Here is a 21,974-nt window from a genome sequence, read left to right as displayed (position 1 = left end):
AATCAAAGAGGACACTAATAGATGGAGAAATATACCATGTTCATGGATTGGAAGAATCAATATAGTGAAAATGAGTATACTACCCAAAACAATTTATAGATTCAATGCAATCCCTATCAAGCTACCAACAGTATTCTTCACAGAGCTAGAACAAATAATTTCACAATTTGTATGGAAATACAAAAAACCTCGAATAGCCAAAGCGATCTTGAGAAAGAAGAATGGAACTGGAGGAATCAACCTACCTGACTTCAGGCTCTACTACAAAGCCACAGTTATCAAGACAGTATGGTACTGGCACAAAGACAGAAATATAGATCAATGGAACAAAAGAGAAAGTCCAGAGATAAATCCATGCACATATGGACACCTTATCTTTGACAAAGGAGGCAAGAATATACAATGGATTAAAGACAATCTCTTTAACAAGTGGTGCTGGGAAAACTGGTCAACCACTTGTAAAAGAATGAAACTAGAACACTTTCTAACACCATACACAAAAATAAACTCAAAATGGATTAAAGATCTAAACATAAGACCAGAAACTATAAAACTCCTAGAGGAGAACATAGGCAAAACACTCTCTGACATACATCACAGCAGGATCCTCTATGACCCACCTCCCAGAATATCGGAAATAAAAGCAAAAATAAACAAGTGGGAATAATTAACCTTAAAAGCTTCTGCACATCAAAGGAAACTATCAGCAAGGTGAAAAGACAGCCTTCAGAATGGGAGAAAATAATAGCAAATGAAGCAACTGACAAACAACTAATCTCAAAAATATACAAGCAACTCCTACAGCTCAACTCCAGAAAAATAAATGACCCAATCAAAAAATGGGCCAAAGAACTAAATAGACATTTCTCCAAAGAAGACATACAGATGGCTAACAAACACATGAAAAGATGCTCAACATCACTCATTATCAGAGAAATGCAAATCAAGACCACTATGAGGTACCATTTCACACCAGTCAGAATGGCTGAGATGCAAAAGTCTACAAATAATAAATGTTGGAGAGGGTGTGGAGAAAAGGGAACCCTCTTACACTGTTGGTGGGAATGCAAACTAGTACAGCCACTATGGAGAACAGTGTGGAGATTCCTTAAAAAACTGGAAATAGAACTGCCTTATGATCCAGCAATCCCACTGCTGGGCATACTGAGGAAACCAGAAGGGAAAGAGACACGTGTACCCCAGTGTTCATCGCAGCACTGTTTATAATAGCCAGGACATGGAAGCAACCTAGATGTCCATCAGCAGATGAATGGATAAGAAAGCGGTGGTACATATACACAATGGAGTATTACTCAGCCATTAAAAAGAATTCATTTGAATCAGTTCTAATGAGGTGGATGAAACTGGAGCCTATTATACAGAGTGAAGTAAGCCAGAAGGAAAAACACCAATACAGTATACTAACGCATATATATGGAATTTAGAAAGATGATAACAATAACCCTGTGTACGAGATAGCAAAAGAGACACTGATGTATGGAACAGTCTTATGGACTCTGTGGGAGAGGGAGAGGGTGGGAAGATTTTGGAGAATGGCATTGAAACATGTAAAATATCATGTATGAAACGAGATGCCAGTCCAGGTTCAATGCACGATACTGGATGCTTGGGGCTAGTGCACTGGGACGACCCAGAGGGATGGTTTGGGGAGGGAGGAGGGAGGAGGGTTCAGGATGGGGAGCACATGTATACATGTGATGGATTCATTTTGATATTTGGCAAAACTAATACAATTATGTAAAGTTTAAAAATAAAATAAAATTAAAAAAAAAAAGAATACTGGAGTGGATTGTCATTTCCTTCTCCAAGGGATCTTCCTGACCCAGGAATCGAACCTGGGTCTCCTGCATTGCAGGCAGACTCTTTACCATCTGAGCCACCAGGGAAGCCCTTATGTAGCATGCCTGATCTTAATTAACAGATATCACAGAGCCCCGAACTATCTTGTTACACAGAAGCTTCCACTTCGAAGGACCCTGTACTTGATGCAATGCTCTGCTGTTGTGATCTTCAAACACTCAACAACAGTTGAAACATGGACCCTGCAAATTATGCAGCTGGTCCTGGTTACATGGTTTTGGACCTGTGATGACCTCCTGATGTTCTGGTTTTCCTTGATCCCAACCACATGTCTGGGGTCTGGGTAATGCTGCATTCCTGGCACCTGGGAGAGAAAGGCTTAGAAACGAAAGTCAGAAGCAGCAAAGGAGTCTGAGTTTATGACCACAGCAGCAAGACTTGACCTGGGTCTGGCAAGCCCATGAGTGTTTCCACATCCACGCTCAGAACTTCTTTCTTCCAGAAGACAGCAGGGCACCCAGCACAGGAGACTCATGCCCAGGCCATGCCAGAAGAGAAAGAGCGGCTTTCCAACTCAAGGCCTGTGTCTTGGATACTTATGGTCAAAGCAAAGGGGACCTGTGTCTCAACATGGAATGGTCTCTCACCAAAATTCCTAGTGCCCACAGTCTTGCCAGGGGAGAACACTGAGTGAGCATGAAACCCAACTATGTGTGCATCTCATGGAATCTCAACATCATCTCCTGGGAAGTGATGACTTCTTGTCAAAATATCATTATCAAGTGATTACAGGGAATGGGTTCATGAGGACGAATTTATGAAAGTGAGTAAATAAATTTTATAAAAATAGCTTGTAGCAGCTGGCATGACCTTTTAATGGTCATTTTATCAAACTGTCCATCTCCAGATAGGATAGTCCCTGACATGGATGTGGTGCTCACATGGTTTCAAGTACTTCTCTAACCATAAGACTTTCCAGGAGCTCCTAACTTTCTTCAATATTTTACACTTGCCTAAAAGGGAGTTGTTTTAATCGGTATAGAGCTTATATTTTCAGTAAAAAGATGCCTGAGTAAAACACATCTCTAGCAACAGATATCATATTGTTGGTAGTCAGGGAAGGACAGAGGCATGGGAAAGGGACCTGAAGAAACTTTCTGGTGATGGAAATGTTCTTTATTGTAATAGGGTGGATGTCGCATGGCACATGCATATACTCTGTCCATTATACAGTGTATAATGTTTATGGTATTTACAGCTGAACTTTGAACAACACAGGTTTGAACTGAGTGGGTCCATTTATGTGTGGATGTTTGAATAAATACTTACTAAGGGAAACTAAAAGACTCTTCCTCCTTGGAAGAAAAGCAATGACAAACCTAGACAGCATATTAAAAAGCAGAGACATCACTTTGCCAACCAAGGTCTGCCTAGTCAAAGCTATGGTTTTTCCATTACTCATGAATGAATATGAGAGCTGGACCATAAAGAAAGCTGAGTGCTGAACAATTGATGCTTTAGAACTGTGGTGTTGGAGAAGACTCTTGAGAGGTCTTGGACAGCAAGGAGCAAACCAGTCAGTCCTAAAGGAAATCAGTCCTAAATATTCACTGGAAGGACTGAAGCTGAAACGCCAATACTTGGTCACGGGATGTGAAGAGCTGACTCCTTGGAAAAGACCCTGATTCTGGGAGAGATTGAAGGTGGGAGGAGAAGGGGGCAACAGAGGATGAGATGGTTAGATGGCATCACTGACTCCATGGACTTGAGTTTGAGCAAGCTCCGGGAATTGGTGATGGACAGGGAAGCCTGGCATGCTGCAGTCCATGGGGTCTCAGAAGTCGGACACGACTGAGTGACTGTACTGAACTGAAGGCACTGCCCAATTTGACCGGCTGAATCTGTAGACCTGGAATCCCACACACAGATGGATGAAGGTGAGGTTATACACAAGGTTTTGATGACGGTGTTGTGGATGTCTCAGACCCTAAAGCATACATGAGCTAAAGGTTAACTACAGGGCTTCCCAGGTGGCACAGTGGTAAAGAATCCAGCTGCCATTGAGGAGATGTGGATTTGATCCCTGGGTCAGGAAGATCTCCTGGAGAGGGAAATGGAAACCCACTGCAGAGTTTTGCCTGGGGAATCCCATAGACGAGGCGCCCGGCAGGCTACAGTGCATAGGGTCGCAAAGAGTCAGACACAACTGAGCACACACATATAATTCACATTTTAAAATATCTGAGGAGGCATATATATTACACACTCTTGTTAATTTCATGCGATGACTCATCAGGCATAAATACTTTTTTCCTGTCACTTCTGATACCCTCAACTATAGGATTTCAAGGTAACATATGTCCATTTCTACCTTTGCACCTAGAAAATGGTAGAAGAGGCTGTCAGAATTTAGCAAAGGGAATCAAGAAGTCCAGAGTGTTGTTATGTGCCAGGAACTTCCTGCTTATTAAGTACTTATACAACAGTGGAACATGGTGTAATGCTATTATAATGTATCACCTTGACTATGCCACAGATATTTAATTAAACATTATTCTGGGTGTTATATGAGGGTGTTGTTGGAAGAGATTAACATGGAAACACATAGACTTTAATATGAGGTTAGATTAACATTGTAACATTGTAAACAGATGACCTTTCATAGTGTCCGTGGGCATCATTTAACCAGTGAGGACAGGAATAGAACAGAGAGACTGATCCTCCCCAAGTAAGAGAGAATTGTCCAGGTGATGGCCTTCAAACTGGGCCATTAGTTCTTCAGCTTTTGAACTAAAACTCAGCTTTCCCTGGGTCTCTACCACCAGCCCAGTATCCAGTTTTGGGTCTTACCAGCCTTAACAACTATGTGAACCTACCCCTTTAAAACATGTGTACATGTTTGTTCTATGGGGGACAGTTCTAAGGGGGGCAAGGACCACAGGTGTTGAGGACAGACGTGAGTCTGACTCCTTGTCTGACAGTGATGAAGTATGAGACCTAGGCAAGTCAGTTCCCCTCGAGTGTATAAACAATTAAAATAATACTTATCTTGCATGATCTTTGTGAGCATTAAAACACAGCAAACAAAGAATGTCTGGGAAAATCTGTCCACTCTACCAGAGCCTGGGCCTGGCTGGCTGGCAGCCAACACCCTCAAGGCCACTTCCTGAGCTGGGGTAGGAGTGTTTTTGTCCCAGAGGCACCTGATCATGCAGGGCTGTGTCTTGGCTGCTGGCACAGAGATACACGGCTGAGTCTGTCAGCTCCAAGGAGCTCAAATTCAGCTCAGAGCGCAAGTCACTAAATTGTTTTGCTGAGAATCGATCTGGCATGTTTTCTCCTCTACTAACTTGTCCGCGGTAACACTGAACGAGGAACTGGGGGCCCTGGCCCAGGGCCTGTTGGTACCAGTTCACAGAGCTGTGTCCAGAGTTAGGGGAACATCTCAGAGTCGCTTGCTGCTTTCTTGATTTGATCAGGTATTTGGGGGTCTGGGTGACCCCAGAATCCACCAGGCCTGTTGGGAAGGAGACAGACGGAAGCTAAGGGCAGAGCACAGGGGAAGCCTCCTGCTGCAGCCCTCATCGCCAGGCTTCTATCTCAGGGAGGCAAAGACATCTCAGAAGCTCCCAAACTGTGTCCAGGACTCACCTGCTCCCAAGAGGCAGAGAGTCACACAGCAGAGGAGCCTGGAGCCCATGGCAGCATCAGGAACCCAAGACTGCTGCTGGCTGGGGCAGGGCTCCTGGGGTGAGTGGTGTACAGTGCTGACCCTCCTGCTTCCCTGATTGGAGCATTTGCCTATGACATCACTGTTGTCTGTCTCTGCAGGCTGCCCTTGTCCACTAGACCCCTTGGGAGGACCCAGGGTTAGCTCCTCTATGCCCTTCCCTGTCCCGCACAGCTGCTCAGCAAAGGGTGGGTGTGAAGTGTGCATTCTCCCCATGTCTCCATTTGTCCACAATATCACTTCTCCTCCTCTCTCTGCTCCTTCCTGACACTCATCACCGAGCCCTCACCAGCCACCTGAACCCCTCACCCTCCACTTCCTTTGCAGGGTCCTCCTGAGTACATCCTGAAGCTCCAGGGACATCCCCACTCCCCTGGGCAGTGAGGAGTCTGCACCAGTTCCTTGTGTCCTGGAAGCACTGCTGCTGCTGCTGCTGCTAAGTCACTTCAGTCGTGTCTGACTCTGGGCGACCCCATAGACGGCAGCCCACCAGGCTCCCCCGTCCCTGGGATTCACCAGGCAAGAACACTGGAGTGGGTTGCCATTTCCTTCTCCAGTACACGAAAGTTAAAAGTGAAAGTGAAGTCACTCAGTCATGTCTGACTCTTCGAGACCCCATGGACTGCAGCCTACCAGGCTCCTCTGTCCCTGGGATTTTCCAGGCAAGAGTACTGGAGTGGGGTGCCATTGCCTTCTCTGGCTGGAAGCACTAGGGGAACTCAAACCTGCTCCCTGATGCAGGCATATAGTCACCGTTCCCTTAAGCTCCGCTCTCTTGGGTGCCTCTTCAACCCCTCCCAGGCAGCCTGCTTACCATGGGCCCACAGTGGCTCCTAGTGGCCAATGGTCCACAGTCTCATGGATTTGTACTTTAGGTCTAAAGCAGGAACAGAAATTCCCAAGAGTCCTCAGGACAACCCCTCCACACACATACACACACACACACACCCCCACACACACCCACACATGCACACACACACACACACACACACACACACACTCACACTCCTGTTCTTATGCCTCCCCAGTCTGGCTGAATTAGGGTTGATCTTGAAATCCACTCAGCCCTTGGAGGTAAAAGATTGTGTGAAGAGACACTTCGACTAAGAAAAAAAAAATTGCTCCACCATTGCTATCATGGTAGTTTGCTAAGATGAAATAGTACAGGCCATACAATAAACACTCTGGTGGTCTCAAGTGAAACCATCCTGGAAACATGTACTCCATAGCTCCTTCTGATTAATCAGAAATCGTATATTTCCAGATTTTATGTTTAAATTAAGTATTGCCAAATTCTAAGTAGTGTACTTTATAAAGAGGTTATATATATATGAACCTATTTATTTCTATACTTATGAAATCTTGAAATAACTATCCAGTCAGTAGAAGACCTAGGAGGACTACTCTCCAAAAAAGACATGAAGATGGCCAACAAGCACAAGAAAAGTTTGGCAACAACACTAATTATCAGAGGAATGCAAGTCAAAACTATAGTGAGGTATCACCTCACACTGGTCAGAATAGGCATCATTAAAAAGTCTACAAGTAATAAATGCTGGAAACAGTGTGGAGGAAAAGGAACCCTCCTACACTGTTGGTGGGAATGAAATCTGGCACAGCTATTAGAAGAGTTCAGTTCAGTTCAGTTCAGTTCAGTTACTCAGTCATGTCTGACTTCTTGCGACCCCATGAACTGCAGCACGCCAGGCCTCCCTGTCTACCACCAACTCCCAGAGTCCACCCAAACCCATGTCCATTGAGTCAGTGATGCCATCCAGCCATCTCATCCTCTGTCATCCCCTTCTCCTTCTGCCCTCAATCTCTCCCAGCATCAGGGTCTTTTCAAATGAGTCTTAGAAGAGTATGGAGGCTGGTTAAGAAACTAAACACAGAGTTACTGTATGATCTTGCAATCCCACTTGTAGGCATAAAATTAGACAAAACTATAATTCTAAAAGACACATGGACCTCAGTGTTCTTCATGGCACTATTTACAATACTCAAGATATGGAAGCATCCTAAATATTCATCAACAGATGAATAGTAGAGGTAGTATGTGTGTATACACACACACACACACACAGTGGAGTATTACTCAGCCACAAAAAGAATGAAATAATGTTATTTTCAATAAAATGTTTGAACCTGGAGATTATCATACTAATGGAATAAGGCAGAGAAAGACAAATATTATATGATACAGCTTACAAGTGCAATCTAAACAAAAGGACGTAAAAACAAACTCATTTACAAAACAGAAATAGACCCACAGACATAGAAAAGAAACTCATGGTTACCAATGGGGAAAAGTGAAAGTGGAAATTGCTAGTCGCTCCGTCGTGTCTGACTCATAGACTGTAGCCCACCAGGCTTCTCTGTCCATGCGATTTCCCAGGCAAGCACGCTGGAGTCCGTCGCCATTTCCTTCTCCGGGGTATCTTCCCAACCCAGGGATGGAACCTGGGTCTCCTGCATTGCAGCAGATTCCTTACCGCCTGAGCCACAGGAGAAAGGTGCCGCTGCTGCTGCTGAGTCACGGCAGTCGTGTCCGCCTCTGTGCAACCCCATAGACGGCAGCCCACCAGGCTCCCCCGTCCCTGGGATTCTCCAGGCAAGAACACTGGAGTGGGTTGCCATTTCCTTCTCCAATGCATGAAAGTGAAAAGTGAAAGTGAGTCACTCAGTCGTGTCCAACTCTTAAGAGGGAAGGATCTGTTAGGAGTCTGGGATTAACATATATGCATTACAATATAGAAAATAGATAATAGATAATCAACAAGGACCTACTACACAGCACAGGGAATTATACTTGGTATTTTCTAATAGCTTACAAGGAAAAAGATTCTGAAAATATATACATACACACATATGTATTTTTGTTGCTTTTCAGTGACTAAATTGTGTCTCACTCTTTGTGACCCCATGGACTGTAGCATCCCGGGTTCCTCTGTCTTCCACTATCTCCCAGAGTTAGCTCAAACTCATGTCCATTTAATTAGTGATGCCATCCAACCGTCTCATCCTCCATCATCCCCTTCTCCTCCTACCTTCAATCTTTCCCAGCATCCAGGATTTTTCCAGTGAGTCAGCCCTTCCCATCATGTGGCCAAAGTATTGGAGCTTTAGGTGCAGCATCAGTCCTTCCAGTGAATGTTCAGGGTGATTTCCTTTAGGATGGACTGGTTTGATCTCCTTGCAATCCAAGGAACTCTCAAGAGTCTTCTCCAACACCACAGTTTGAAAGCATCAATTCTTCAGTGCTCAGCCTTCTTTATGGTCCAACTCTCACATCCATGCATGACTACTGGAGAAACCATAGCTTTGACTAGACAGACCTCTATTGGCAAAGTGATGTCTCTGCTTTTTTTTTTTTTAATAAAGTTTTATTAAAGTATAAAGGAGATAGAGAAAGCTTCTGACATAGGCATCAGAAGGGGGTAGAAAGAGTACCCCCGATGTCTCTGCTTTTTAATTTGCTGTCTGGGTTTGTCATTGCTTTTCTTCCAAGGAGCAAGTGTCTTTTAATTTTGTGACTGCAGTCACCATCTGCAGTGATTTTGGAGCCCAAGAAAATGAAATCTGTTACTGTTTCCACGTTTTCCGCTTCTATATGTGTATGTGTATATTTGCATCACCAAATCACTGAGCTGTACACCTGAAACTAAGACAACAGGATAAACCAACTATACACATGATACAAAGAAGAAACAGAAAGAATCCCAACTCCAGCTTCTGAGATTGTCAGACTCAGGAGACTTAGAGAAACTGCAAGAGAGTGGTAACTTGGATTCATACCCACATTTAATTATAAGCTATATTTTTTTTAAAGAAACCATACTATGTTACTCTAATCACTTTAAAGCATACTCACCGGGAGCTGTACTAATGCGTATACTTTGATTAGAAGAGTGCTCAGTGTGGAATATTCTGATAAGACTTAACACTGACATAGACATAGCCAAAAAAGAAAATGTTGAAATGTTCACACAAACTGGAAGTCTGGACTTGAATCCAGTTGTTCACACACTAGGATAAATATCTAAATTGTGCTAGGAAAAAAAAAAACCTCCATGCAGCTCTGTATACAATATATCCATGCATGCTCAGTCATGTCCAACTCTTTGCGACCCCATGGACTGTAGCCCACCAGGCCCCTCTATCCATGGAATTTTCCAGGTAAAAATACTGGACTGAGTTGCCATTTTCTACTCCTGGGGATCTTCCCCACCCAGGGATGGAACCCACGCCTTCCACACCTCTCCTGCATCTCCTGCATTGAAAGCAAACCTTTTACCACTGAGCCACTCTATGTAAATGGGCATTAATTAACCCCTTTCACAAGTGTCAGAGTATCAATTATATATTTACATACTTGGCTTTTTCTATGAAAGTAAAGGTTGTAAGACAGTTTTTATAGAAGGACTTATGTCTCCCCTAAATTCAATTGTTGAAGTCCCAATCCCCGTGAGACTGTATCTGAACTTAGGATCTTGAGGGAGGTGGTTAAAGACGAATAACGTTATGCAGGTAGGACTCTAACACAGAGTAACTAGTGTCCTCATGTGAGAGGAAGAGACACCAGAGCCCTTTCTCTGTGAAAACCCAGAGGAGAGGCCCTGTGAGGCCACAGGGAGAAGGCAGCTGCATCCCAGCCAGGAGAAGAGTTCTCACTGGAAACCAACCCTAGCCCCTGCATCTTGGGTTTCAGGCCCCAGAACTGTGAGAAAATCAGCGTGTGTGGTCTAAGCCACACAGCCTGGTGTTTATTATGGCAGCCTGAGAAGATCCCCAGGAGGAGGGCATGGCCACCTACTCCAGTACTCTTGCCTGGAGAATCCCATGGACAGAGGAGCCTGTCAGGCTACAGTCCACGGAGTTGTAAGGGTCGGACACGACTGAGCAACTAAGCACAGCACAGCAGGAGCAAACTAGTCAATAGTATAGCCCCGCAGAAAGTCAGGATAAGAAGCAAAGAGGAAGGCAGGTCTGAGCCATGCCCTGAAAAATGAGCAGTACCTGGTCGTGTGTGGGGAGGAGAGAGGGCCCGTGGGGCCGTGGGGAGAGAGAGAGAGTGGATGCAGAGGGTTTAAGATGCATCTGCGTTTCAGGGAATTTAGCAAAGTTTGGTCACAGAGCGCATTCGCCTCCTGAGATGGCCCCAAAGCGGTGATCTGAAGCAAATAGAATCTGAGTGTTGAAGGGATTCCAGGGAAGCAGAATTGACCTGGAGAGCCTCTGCCTGTGTATAACCAGAGGAGCCATGCCCTCTTCTGTGTGTGGGAGGCACTGAACCGTGCCCAGAGGACGCAGGCAAGGGAGAAAGGTCTAGAAAGAATAACTGAGGTCAACTCCGGGTTTCACACACCATCATCACGTCATCTACATGGTGAGGACCTCACCCGGACTGGCCCCAGGGGGTCAGGTTGTTAGAAACACCGGTGACTCAAGACTGTGGGAGGAGGAGGAAAGAGATGTTTTGAGTAACACAGTTGTTTTTTTTTTTTCTTTTTTTACTCATTTTGTAGCTCCAGATCTATTCTCAACCACTTCATGCATAGTTTCTGCCCTAGACCTTCCCCATATGTCAGTGTCTTCTCCCTAAATTATACAAATCAAACGCTTGTGATGCTATTAGAATCAAACACTTATCATGTCATTTTGTTCCCCAGGTGAACTCTCTCTTCCTCAAAAAAAGAAGCCTCCAGTTAGTAAATGACAAACCCTTCCTCTCCCCTGGTAGCATCCAGTATCAGACAGGAAGGTCGTTTTGGAGCAAATCTGGTGATGTAAGCCCATTCTCTGAACACATCTTCTTGACCTCTCTTGTCCCTCCCTGCGTGGCACGAGAGCCCAGGACTGCTTTCCAGGGCCCCCAGTCATTTTTGTCTCCCACTGCAGTCCCCAGGCTCTCATGGATCTGGCAGCTCTGAGGTCGCTGCTGGCACCAAGGTACAGGGCCAAGTCAGTCAGCTGCAAGGAGCTCATGTTCAGCTTAGAGCGGGAGTCACGAAACCATTTTGCTGAGAATTGATCTGGGAAGTTGCCTTTAGTTCTTTGCAGTTTCTTAAAACTCAAGAAGAACTGAGGCACCTGACTCAGGGCCTGTTGGTACCAAGACACCCTGGGTGGTGGGGGGTTTGGCCAGAGACAGGGGAGCATCCAGGGTCCCTTGCTGTCCTCTTGCTTTAATCAGGTATCTTGGGGTTTGGGTGACTCCAGAATCCACAAGGCGTGTGGGGAAGAAGATCGGGGCTGAGAAAGAATGTGGGAGATAGCCTGATGCTGTCTTGGATTCAGGCAGAGTCAGGCTAGGAACATGGATTTTCCCCTGTGCCAAGAACCCACCTGCTGCCAGGAGACACATAACCACACAGCAGACGGGGCTGCAGCCCATGGCAGGAGGGGCAGAGCTGGGCAGGTGTCTCCTTGCTCAGAGCTTTGCTTCTCTGAGAGCTGGGGTTCTGGGCCTCCTTACTCCTACTGGAGGTGAGGCAGTGACGTCACTGCTCTGATGTCATTGCCTCTGCTGGTTCTCATGAGCCTGGCCCCCCCTTTCCAGGTCAGCTGATCCAGGAACCCTGCTCTGTTCTGCAAAGTCTTTTAGATGACATGTGAGCTGAATGTGCTAGTTAAGGCGAGGCTGGAATTAGGCCACATGCCCTTCCCCATGGCTCTTTTGCTTTCCCTTTGAGGCAGGCGTTTCTCTACCTGTCCCTGCCCTCTCCCAGCTCCATACCCTTCACTTTTCCTGCAACCTCAGAGGCTCCCTCAGCACTGCATAGTTGAAGTTCATGGCTCCCAGCTGGGACAGCAGGCCTGCAAATTAGTGTCTGTGCTATTAAGTCTTCTAGAGGAAAACAGCACCACATAATGCTGTTTTTTAACCCTCCTGGTCCGAGGCACTAGCTCTATCTGCTTGCTCTGCCCCAGAAACTTCTGGGGTTTGGCAGTCCACAGTGCCCCCATGAGACCTATGGGTGACTTCGCCCTGAGATAATCATCATGGGATGTGTTTAAATTAGAAACTATTTCACTGGTTGCCTATTGCAGTATGTTCTTTGTTTGGGGTGGGGGGGGCTTTTGCTTTGTTTCTCCTAAAGTCACACACACACACACACAGATCATATACAAGCCAGCCCTAGATGATTTGTGATTTTGTATTTTAAGCAAAAAAGAAATGTGGCCATGAAAGAACTGTTCTGACTTTAAGCACTTTTTGATGAGGCGAATGGTACAAACCTGGCTTAGGTCAGATTAGACACTAAACTTGGTTTTCTTTTCATGACTGCAGACAACTGACTCAAAGCACACCACATAGGCCTTTTTGCAATGTTCCCACTAATCAGCTTAGCCCAGAATAAGAAAATAATGCCCCTTGTTTCTGGAAAATCTCTTCTATCCTTCTTTTAGAAATCCTCTTTTTGCCTCTGTTCATTGATAATAATATTCATACAATGCCCATTTGCCCATATATGAGTAAATGTGTATAGATAAATGGTCATATTTCTCTAGACTTTTCTTTGATGCCCAAGTAGGAAATTAAATATCCTAACCTTCTGTAACTATTATGCCAGAAAGGATACTAATGGATTAATGCATAATAACAAAATTAATAGAGGGATTTGGGAAAATAGATTCTAAGAAGGACTCATTTCCAGAGCCAGTATCTCCCATTGGAGATAATTTACATTGAATTACCTGTTACTTGGTCTTACACAGTGAATTATATAGAGTGAATATAGATTTTCTAATGGAATCTATTTCTTGACTTTCCAAGTCTGAAGGCAACAAGCCCTCCAAGAACCATTGAGAAGAGATCCCTGATTCAGCTGCATGTGACACTGTTGGGCAGTACATCAATGTCATCGATGACTAGCTGATGTGCCAGCAAGCTAAGAGTGACCAGACCTCTTACAAGATCCACCCAGTGAAGGGAAATTCCACCCTGAGTGAATCTTCATTGATATAAGTCAGATCAAATTAACGCAAGCCCAGATGGCAATGTCATGTAATTGAATACTTTTTACCAATTTTGTGTACACGTAGCTCATTAAAACCTTTCACAATAGCATCATATGTGTCTTATGGAGTTTCTGATAGTAGATAAGGAGAAGGTTCTACACAAAATCATAGAAATATGAGCAATCACTATAAATTACACTAAGGAAGGTGTATTTCTCTGCTTTATGGAACACTTGGCATCTTTTGGCATCAATTAGAAAAAACTGCAATATTGCCAGTCAAAACGTAAGTATTTGAAGAAAAAAAAACCTCAGAAGATTGTTTAAGAGATGCCTGAGGCCCCATAACAAACAGTCATTATATTTCAGACAAGAGAAGCCCGACTGATATTGTAACAATGGACAAAATGTGGAGCCACTGGCTTCTGGATCCTTCTAAAATTGCAACCTAGCATCACCTAGGTTGCATCACCTGGCTCCTTCATTAGGGGAACCTGATGAGGCAAGAGGTAAATGTGAGCACTAGAGATTCATCAAAAATCAAGAGAATATTCTGGAAAGACTGAAGCTCTTTGGGGCTGGAATATGAGTAAGATGAGGGGTGAGTCCAGGTCAGCAGTGAGAAAACAATTGGTGAAAATAACTTTCATTTTGCTCTTGCCTGACCCCTTCTTCACTTTGAGACAATCTTACCTGCATTTTTATCACAGAAATCAATAACTGGGTATGAGATACCACTAAAGGACAAGAAAAAAAAAATTAACCGTACAATATGTAGCCCGAGAAAGTGAGTTATTGAATTCAATGAATTAACAATTTAAAACAAGCATAACAAATATACTACATGAAGATCTGTGATATAAATAAGAATATAGAAGATGTTATCACATAAGAAAATGTAAGGCCAATTAATAGGAATTCTTAACCTGCAGCCCACCTAGCGTATTTTATATCAGCATTTCAAAATGTTGTATTATGGAGAAGGAGGTTCAAGTTATCAAATTCTCTAAGAGAAGCCAATGTTTCATGTAAACACTAAGTTTTTGTTCCAGTAGGAACTAGTATATATCCATCTTTTCCTGAAATAATGACTCCTATCATCAAGGAACATTTTCCCTTATTTTCCCCCAAAACAACATGTCAGCTAATAATCCAGATAAGATCTGTGAAGCTCTCCTTTGAAAACTAAGTGAAATTTCCCAGAGCTTATAAACTCCAAAAACTATGAAAATTCAAAGCCCTTCCAGGGGTTTCTGACCATGCCCATGGGATCTGCATTCCTCTGGTCTTCTCTAACCCTATCACATTACCTGGCCAAAAAGCTAAGACTGCCTTTGATTTCCTCAAGAAAATTATGAAAACCCAATGAGTTTCATAGATTCTACTGGAGATGTGGGTGGTGCTGTATGGCAGGGGTCCCCCACCTCTGGGATCTAGTGCCTGATAATCTGATGTGGACCTGATGTAATAATAATAGGAATAAAGTGCACAATAAATGAAGTGCACTTGAATCATCCTGAAACCATCCCCTCACCCTCCATCTGTGAAAAATTGTCTTCCGTGAAACTGATCCTTGATGCCAGCAAGGTTGAGGACAGCTGCTTTAAAGGATCGACCGGTGACTCAGAAGTAAACAATCTGCCTGTAATGCAGGAGACGTGGATTCGATCCCCTGGGTTGGGAAGATCCCCTGGAGAAGGAAAGGGCAACCCACTCCAGTATTCTTGCCTGAGAAATCCCATGGACAGAGGAGCCTGGCAGGCTACAGTTTATGGGGTCGCAAGAGTCGGACATGACTTAGTGACTAAACCACCACCACGCTGCTAATTATGTCAAAATTATAGCCACTATACCAACCTTGCTTTTCAGTTTGCTTCCAACAGGTCTGTCTATTCACCTGAAGTGCCCTTGCACCCTGTTCAACCGAAGACCTCTTCCTCCTCCTAACCTGAAAAGAGCAAGGACCTGACCATCGGGTGGCTGTGAAGTGGACGGGACAGGGCCACGTGAGGTCTTGCTAAGCACACAGTTATCAGTGAACACAGCTGGGCTTAAGCCATGGATTTAGCACAACAACAATGTCAAATGACCAAGGAGAGCCTCCACAGTGCCTGCTCCTAGTAAATTGGAAGTGTTTACATTGTCATCTGGGGCAGGAAGCTTTCCAGTAATTTCCTGGATTTTTTTTTTTTTCACCTCCATCTTCTCTGGAGCCCTCCAGGTTTCCTGTGTGGTACTTCCCAGCTGGTTGTAGTGCTGGTCACAATTCCTTTAAATCACCATATTTACTTCACTTCCCCACCATTCTACTTTTTTTCCAGCACAAACTGAAGCAACTAGAACTCATCTTCCTGGTGAGAAGCTAAATGGTATCACCACTTGGGAAAATAGTGTACTCACTTTTATAAAGTGAAATAAGTACTTATCATACCACCCAGCATGCCCACTCCTAGGTATTTACCCAAGAAAAATGAAAGTGTATGTCCACACAAAAGCATTATAATCAGAACACTGCTTATTGCACCTTTATACACAACAGACAAATCTAGAACAATATAAGTGTTTTCAGCATGTAAATGAATATAGAAATTGTGGTGAAAGTGAAGTCACTCAGTCATGTCCTACTCTTTGCTATCCCACCAGATTCTTCCATCCACGGAATTTTCCAGGCAAGAGTACTGGAGTGGGTTGCCATTTCCTTCTCCAGAGGATCTTCCCGACCCGGGGATCAAACCTGGGTCTCCCACATTTCAGGCAGACGCTTTACCATCTAAGCCAAATATACACAATATTAAAGAATAAACTACCAGTAACAGAACAGTAAGGATGAATAACACAAGAACTATGTTACATGAGTGATGCTAGTCACAAAAAAGCGTGGTGGATGTCAGAACAGCAGTTACCAGTGCGGAGTGAGTGAAGTCGCTCAGTCCTGTCTGACTCTTTGCGACCCCATGGACTGTAGCCCACCAGGATCCTCCCTCCATGGGATTCTCCAGGCAAGAATACTGGGGTGGGTTGCCATTTCCTTCTCCAGGAGATCTTCCTGACCCAGGGATTGAACCTGGGTCTCCCGCATTGTAGGCAGATGTTTTACCATCAGAGCCACCAGTGGGCAAGGGGGTATTAATTGGATGGAGACAAAACACACAAGAGGTGATAACACATCTGTATCTTGATTGAAGTGATGCTGCTCGAGTATATCTATTTCACAAAATGCATACAATTAGCATTTAATATTACTCATTTATCACTGCCTGTAATACAAGTGTGTCCCACTACCCAGAGTCAACAACCATTAATATTTTTGTATTATCCTTTTGAACAGTGTTCTTTCTAAAGTTACTTTAGACACTTTATCAGATATTCAGAGCTCCCTACACTGTAGCTACTGTTGACTTGAAATAAATAGACTGCTAGATATTTCTCCAGCAAAGACGGGCATGGCTGGCTAAAGAATATCACTGTCCATCTGCCTCTATATGGATTAAATTTTTAGCCACCACAGCTGTTGACCTTCAACACACCCTGAAAGGAGTTCAAGGAAGAGATCAGAAGTGAGGCACTCTGTGCTCTGGGAAAGCTGACAGACAGGCTTCAGATAGATAAATTCATAACAAATGTTTAAGAACATGGGTCCTGTGTATTCCCGTACTTTGAAAAGCACTGTGACCAGCAGCAGCCTTCTACAGAGATGCACATAATGGTTGCACATAACCCCTTTGCCCAAATCACAGATACGGTTACCTCCCCCCAGCCCCCACCACCCCCATACCTTTCAGAGCAGTTTCTCAGAGCTGTCTCAGAGGCTGTCTCCCTGGCTATAGTCCTGAGTAAGACATTGAGTAAACTTGACTCACAGCTTTCTGTAGCTATGGTAAGTCATGTGCAAGTTCCTGCACCATGCTTTTGTAGAGAGGAAAAGGAAGGTGGGAGAGCTAGAAAGGAAGGTCTGGTTTTTCAGTGACTGAGTCCTTGACAAGAAAGAAGAGGAACCTTTCTTCCTCCTGTTGGGATCTGCCACCATCACAGGGGACAAGAGCTCCCCCTTCTGGTCTCTCAAATCTATTTAATTGAGTGAAAAGTGAAAGTGCTCGTTGTTCAGTCACGTCCGGCTCTTTGTAACTCCACAGACTGTTGTCCACCAGGCTCCTCTGTCCATGGAATTCTACAGGCAAGAATTCTTCAGTGGGTGGCCATTCCCTTCTCGAGGAGATCTTCCTGACTCAGGGATTGAACCCGAGTCTCCTGCGGCTCCTGCATTGCCAGCAGATTCTTTACCACCAAGCCACCAAGCTTGCTGCTGCTGCTGCTGAGTCGCTTCAGTCGTGTCCGACTCTTTGCGACCCCATGGACTATACAGTCCATGAAATCCTCCAGGCCAGAACACTGGAGTGGGTAGCCTTTCCCTTCTTTAGGGGATCTTCCCAACCTAGGGATCGAACCCAGGACTCTTGCATTGCAGACAGATTCTTTACCAGCTGAGCCACAAGGGAAGCCCTGGCAGATATATAACTCCTTGCTAAAAACTAGCAAGGGGGGCACTCTTTCTGCCCCCTTTTAATGTCTACGTCAGAAGCTTTCTCTATCCCTTTTATACTTTAATAAAACTTTATTACACAAAAGCCTTGAGTGATCAAGCTCGTCTCTGGCCCCGGATCAAAATCTTCTCCTCCAGAGGTCATGAATCCCAACGTAGCTCATGGGGCAGAGCCGCAAACTTTCAGTCTCTCCAGGCCATTGTTCAGGAACCCTCAGGTCTTAGCCTCTGAGATGTCAGTCCTGTCTTCACCCATCAGGTTCAGATCAAGCAGCTCTGGGCATAGGATACCCTGTGCATGTTTGCTCTTGCCGAGTCTGTCCTCTGTGGTGACATTCTTGTTGGACCAGATCCCTGCAAGCCCAAGAGCCTGAGGTCACATACACAGGGCCAAAGAAACTCCCTGTGCTGGCCAGCAGGGTCCCACGGTGCTTCTGCCTTATCTACCTTCTGTCCCAGAACATCCTTCTCCCACCAGTACTCAGCTCTCCTGTTGAGATCCTTTGTCTTCTGGAAAGTTCCCAGTTGGGGGTTCCTGGATATTCCCTTGCAATTCTCCCCTCTCCTCTCCAGTAAGCCAGTCTCCACTCAAAGATAGAAGGAAGGCATGTTTTGCAAAATAGGAAATAACACAAACAGAGAGCAGAAGAGAATACAGAGGTTGCCCTGTAGGCTTTCCAGGTCATTCATTGGCCAGGTCAGTCCCATTGCTGGGGCCATGGTCATATTCTGTGGTGCCTGGGAGCCTTTCCTGAATACCACAGCCCCAGATGTCCTGTGCAACATTTCTTCTTCTGCAAATTAAAGCTGATTTTGACCTGTACAAATGGAAAGCAGCTTCAGCCTCCCAAACCCCTAACCCCACCCACCGCAGCCTTGAGCAGGGCATAGAGACACTGTGGAGTTTGTGAAAGGGCAGGAAGCATCTCTGCGAGGCTGTGGGCGAGCTGCTGGAACAGAGGAACACGGCCAAGTCCCCTAGCTTTGTGGGCTGCATCTTCAGAATGAGGTACGCACCATGGGGCATCTCAGCTAAGAAGCTATCCTCCATAAAGTGTGCATTTTCTGAAGGCTCTTTGTTGTAGATGGACATCAGAAATGCCATGCCCTTTCCTGGGGTCTGTCGGTACCAGTAGAGGTACAAATGAGCAGGCATAGGGTCACACCCCATGCCACATCCCATCCCATCTCTGTGATGCAGTGGCGAGGGCTCTGGCTGACACCAGGTACCAAGTGTCCTGTGGGAGGGCACAAGGCCAGGAAGAGAATGAGGCAAAGGTGTGGAACTGCCTTTAGGTCAAGGGAACTGGATGGGAGTTTCTCACACACCTCCAGGATGCACTTACTCCCAGAAGACCAAGGATCACCCAGCAGAAGAGCCTGCTGTCCATGAGGGTGTCTGGCAGGGCTGAGGCCTCTCCCAGTCGGGCATCTGGTCCTTAGCAGCCCCAGGGAGGAGATCCTGTGATGACGTCACAGTCCTGGGCAGCACCCACAGACTCAGGAGTGCCCCCACAGGAGGGAACCTTAGTGCCCATGGACATGTGATGCTCTTAGGACTGGCCCTTGTGTGTCCTGAGGGGTGCAGACTCCCAGCCCCCAAGCTGCAGAGGGACCCTGGGAGAATACAGGCTTGAGGACACCCAGGCCCGGTGTGAAGATCCCAACAGATGGGTGGGACCCACTCCCCTCCCCGACAGCCAATTCAGAGTCACAATCTGGGGGCATGGACTCTGGTGTCATAGTTCTGAGCCTAATGATGAAAACATGGGGGATGAAGAGACCAAAGGAAACAAAACAAAAAGAGTAACCCTGCAAGTGTCACTGTGGAGAGGAAATGCAGTGAGGAGTTGAGACCGGAAACCCGGAAGGACATCTCAGTGCGAGGGAGGGAGAGCGGAAGGGAAAGTAAGCACCCAGCCGAGCAAGCCAGCCCTCAGCGAGGGGTGCAGGGGCCTGGCGGCTGCCTGAGGGATTGAGAGCAAGGGCCTGGGCAGATGTGGGACTTTGATCAGGGTAGGGCTCAGGTTCTAGCCTTGAGTGGGAACAGGACAAATCAGAGAACAGATGAGCTGGATTATAGGATAAGAGAACAGGTGAAGACAGAGGACACATTTCTCACACCTGCTTCCCAAAGCTGGGTCTCTCGCTGTCCTTTGTGGGGACTCCACCCTTGGACCCTTGCCTGGGAGTCCTTCTCTGATTCCCAAAGCTCCATGCTGCTCGGCCATGGGCGACCACAGCCTTGGGTGCAGGGGTTCCTGAAAAGGAGAGGCACAGAAGCCAGGCACCTGCTGAGCTCCCAGCAATGCACCCCCCCACAGGGCAGCAGCATCCTTCTTATCCTCTGGGCCCGTGCAGGGCGTGAGCCCTGGGTGCTGGCATTTGTTTAGAGGATCTCGGGGGTGTTGGTGTTTGTTTGGAGGATCCCTGTGAAACCTTAAGCCAAAGCATCCACTTAACAGCAGGCTTGTTTATTTCACAATAAGCAAGGCATTAGAATACTAGATCGGGATGTGTTTATCTTTTAACTATTTGCCAGGGGATTGTGACACTCAGCTTTAAAAAAAAAAAAATCCCCACACTCTAAAGACATAGAATAGAGTCACCGTGTGGATTGACTTGGCCAGAGGTGTTACGGTTTGAGGCTCTATCAGGGGCCCTCATCCGTGGAGGGCCCTCTGTAGGAAAGAGAAGGGAACCTTTGTGTAGATGGCAGACAGCTCACCCTCCAGGACGCAGGGCTCTCTGCCAGCCCTGGGCTGTGGGTATGTGCAACCCCGAGGCTGGAAGATACAGGGTTCAGCAAAGACAACCCCAAACACAAAGTCCTGCTCCGAAACGTCAGGAGGCCGCTGCCTGTTCTCACTGCCTGTTGTGACCAATGATCCAAGGACATGGGACGCTATGGCTGATATGGCAGGGTGTAAAGACCTGAAGAGACAGAAGAAGAAAGGAATCAAGCCTGAAGGGTTAAGGCTGGCGTGGAAGAGAGGCCAGTGAGGAGCTGAGCCCTTGAACAAGCAGCCAGGAGGGTGAACTGGAGAACAGCGATCCCAACAGGATCGGGGGTCCATGGTCCTCGAGGGCAGGAACGGACAGAGACCCTGGAGAGAGAACGAGGTGCTTTGAAGAAGGTCTGAGCATATCTGGAGCTGGGATCTGGGCTGAGATCCGGGGTCTAGCTTGGATGGAAGGCGAAGTCGGAGAAAAAGCACCTTTTAGAAGGAGGGTAGCTAGGACTGCTGTGGCCAGAGGGTCAAGGGTCTCACGAAAGGGTTCCCAGAGGATCAAAGTGATTGGGAAAGGCAGATGAAGAAACTGCTTAAACTTGAATGGCTTGGCACAGTCTTTCTCAGGACGAGCCCAGCAAACACTGCTGATGTCTGGGAAGAAACTCTCCACCGCGGTGCCAGGTGACCCTACAGGCAGGGCTATGGTCTGATGGGAAATGTCAAACCAAGACTTGGATGGCCCCCATGGCTTCCTGTCTGGACCCTGGAGGTTTGTGCACGGGAAGGAATTGCCTCTGCATGGATGGCCCCCACGGCTTCCTGTCTGGACCCTGGAGGTTTGTGCACGGGAAGGAATTGCCTCTGCAGGGCTGTGTCTCTACTGCTGGCGCAGAGATAGATGGCGGAGTCCTGTGGTTTCAGGGCGTTCAGGTCCAGGCGGCACTGAGAGCTGTCTGGGCATTCAGACCAGAAGCGGCTTGGAACACTCTCATTTCCAGTGAGTTTCTGGTAGTTGTGGATGAACATGAGCTCTGGCGGCTTCTGGGCGCTCTGTTTATACCAGTACATAGCATCATGTCCCAGATGTTGTTCACATGTCAAAGATTTCTTGTCCGTCATTCCCATGACTAGGTATTTTGGTATCTGAGTGATCCCAGGGTCCGCACAGACGGCTGGGAGAAAAGGAC

General features: G+C 46.1%; 2 protein-coding genes across 2 annotated transcripts in view; both read right to left on the bottom strand.

The window, feature by feature from the left end:
- The window catches only part of LOC100300510 (T cell receptor beta constant 1), a gene marked incomplete in the record, with an annotated part of 535,695 nt that overhangs the window by 513,480 nt on the left and 241 nt on the right, over positions 1-21,974 (bottom strand). Inside the window, 1 exon segment of the mRNA XM_059885971.1 lies at positions 21,669-21,959. Within this exon segment, the coding sequence (XP_059741954.1) occupies positions 21,669-21,959 (291 nt within the window).
- Positions 2,678-6,145, bottom strand: LOC615948 (uncharacterized). The gene is made up of 2 exons (XM_010804710.4): positions 5,473-6,145; positions 2,678-5,338 (listed from the first exon to the last, which is right to left on the bottom strand). Exons 1-2 carry the CDS (start codon positions 5,765-5,767, stop codon positions 4,935-4,937), a joined length of 699 nt encoding a protein of 232 aa, XP_010803012.1. The 5' UTR covers positions 5,768-6,145; the 3' UTR covers positions 2,678-4,934.

The sequence above is a fragment of the Bos taurus genome, chromosome 4 (assembly GCF_002263795.3).
Source record: "Bos taurus isolate L1 Dominette 01449 registration number 42190680 breed Hereford chromosome 4, ARS-UCD2.0, whole genome shotgun sequence".
In the NCBI taxonomy this organism is placed as follows: Eukaryota; Metazoa; Chordata; class Mammalia; order Artiodactyla; family Bovidae; genus Bos; species Bos taurus.
This window is presented reverse-complemented; position numbering and strand designations above follow the sequence as displayed.

Coding starts and splice junctions, on each gene's coding strand:
- LOC615948 (XM_010804710.4), bottom strand. CDS start 5,767: ATGGGGAGAATGCACACTTCACACCCACCCTTTGCTGAGCAGCTGTGC. Junction 5,339..5,472: donor TCTCTGCCTCTTGGGAGCAG/GTGAGTCCTGGA, acceptor CCTTCCCAACAG/GCCTGGTGGATTCTGGGGTC.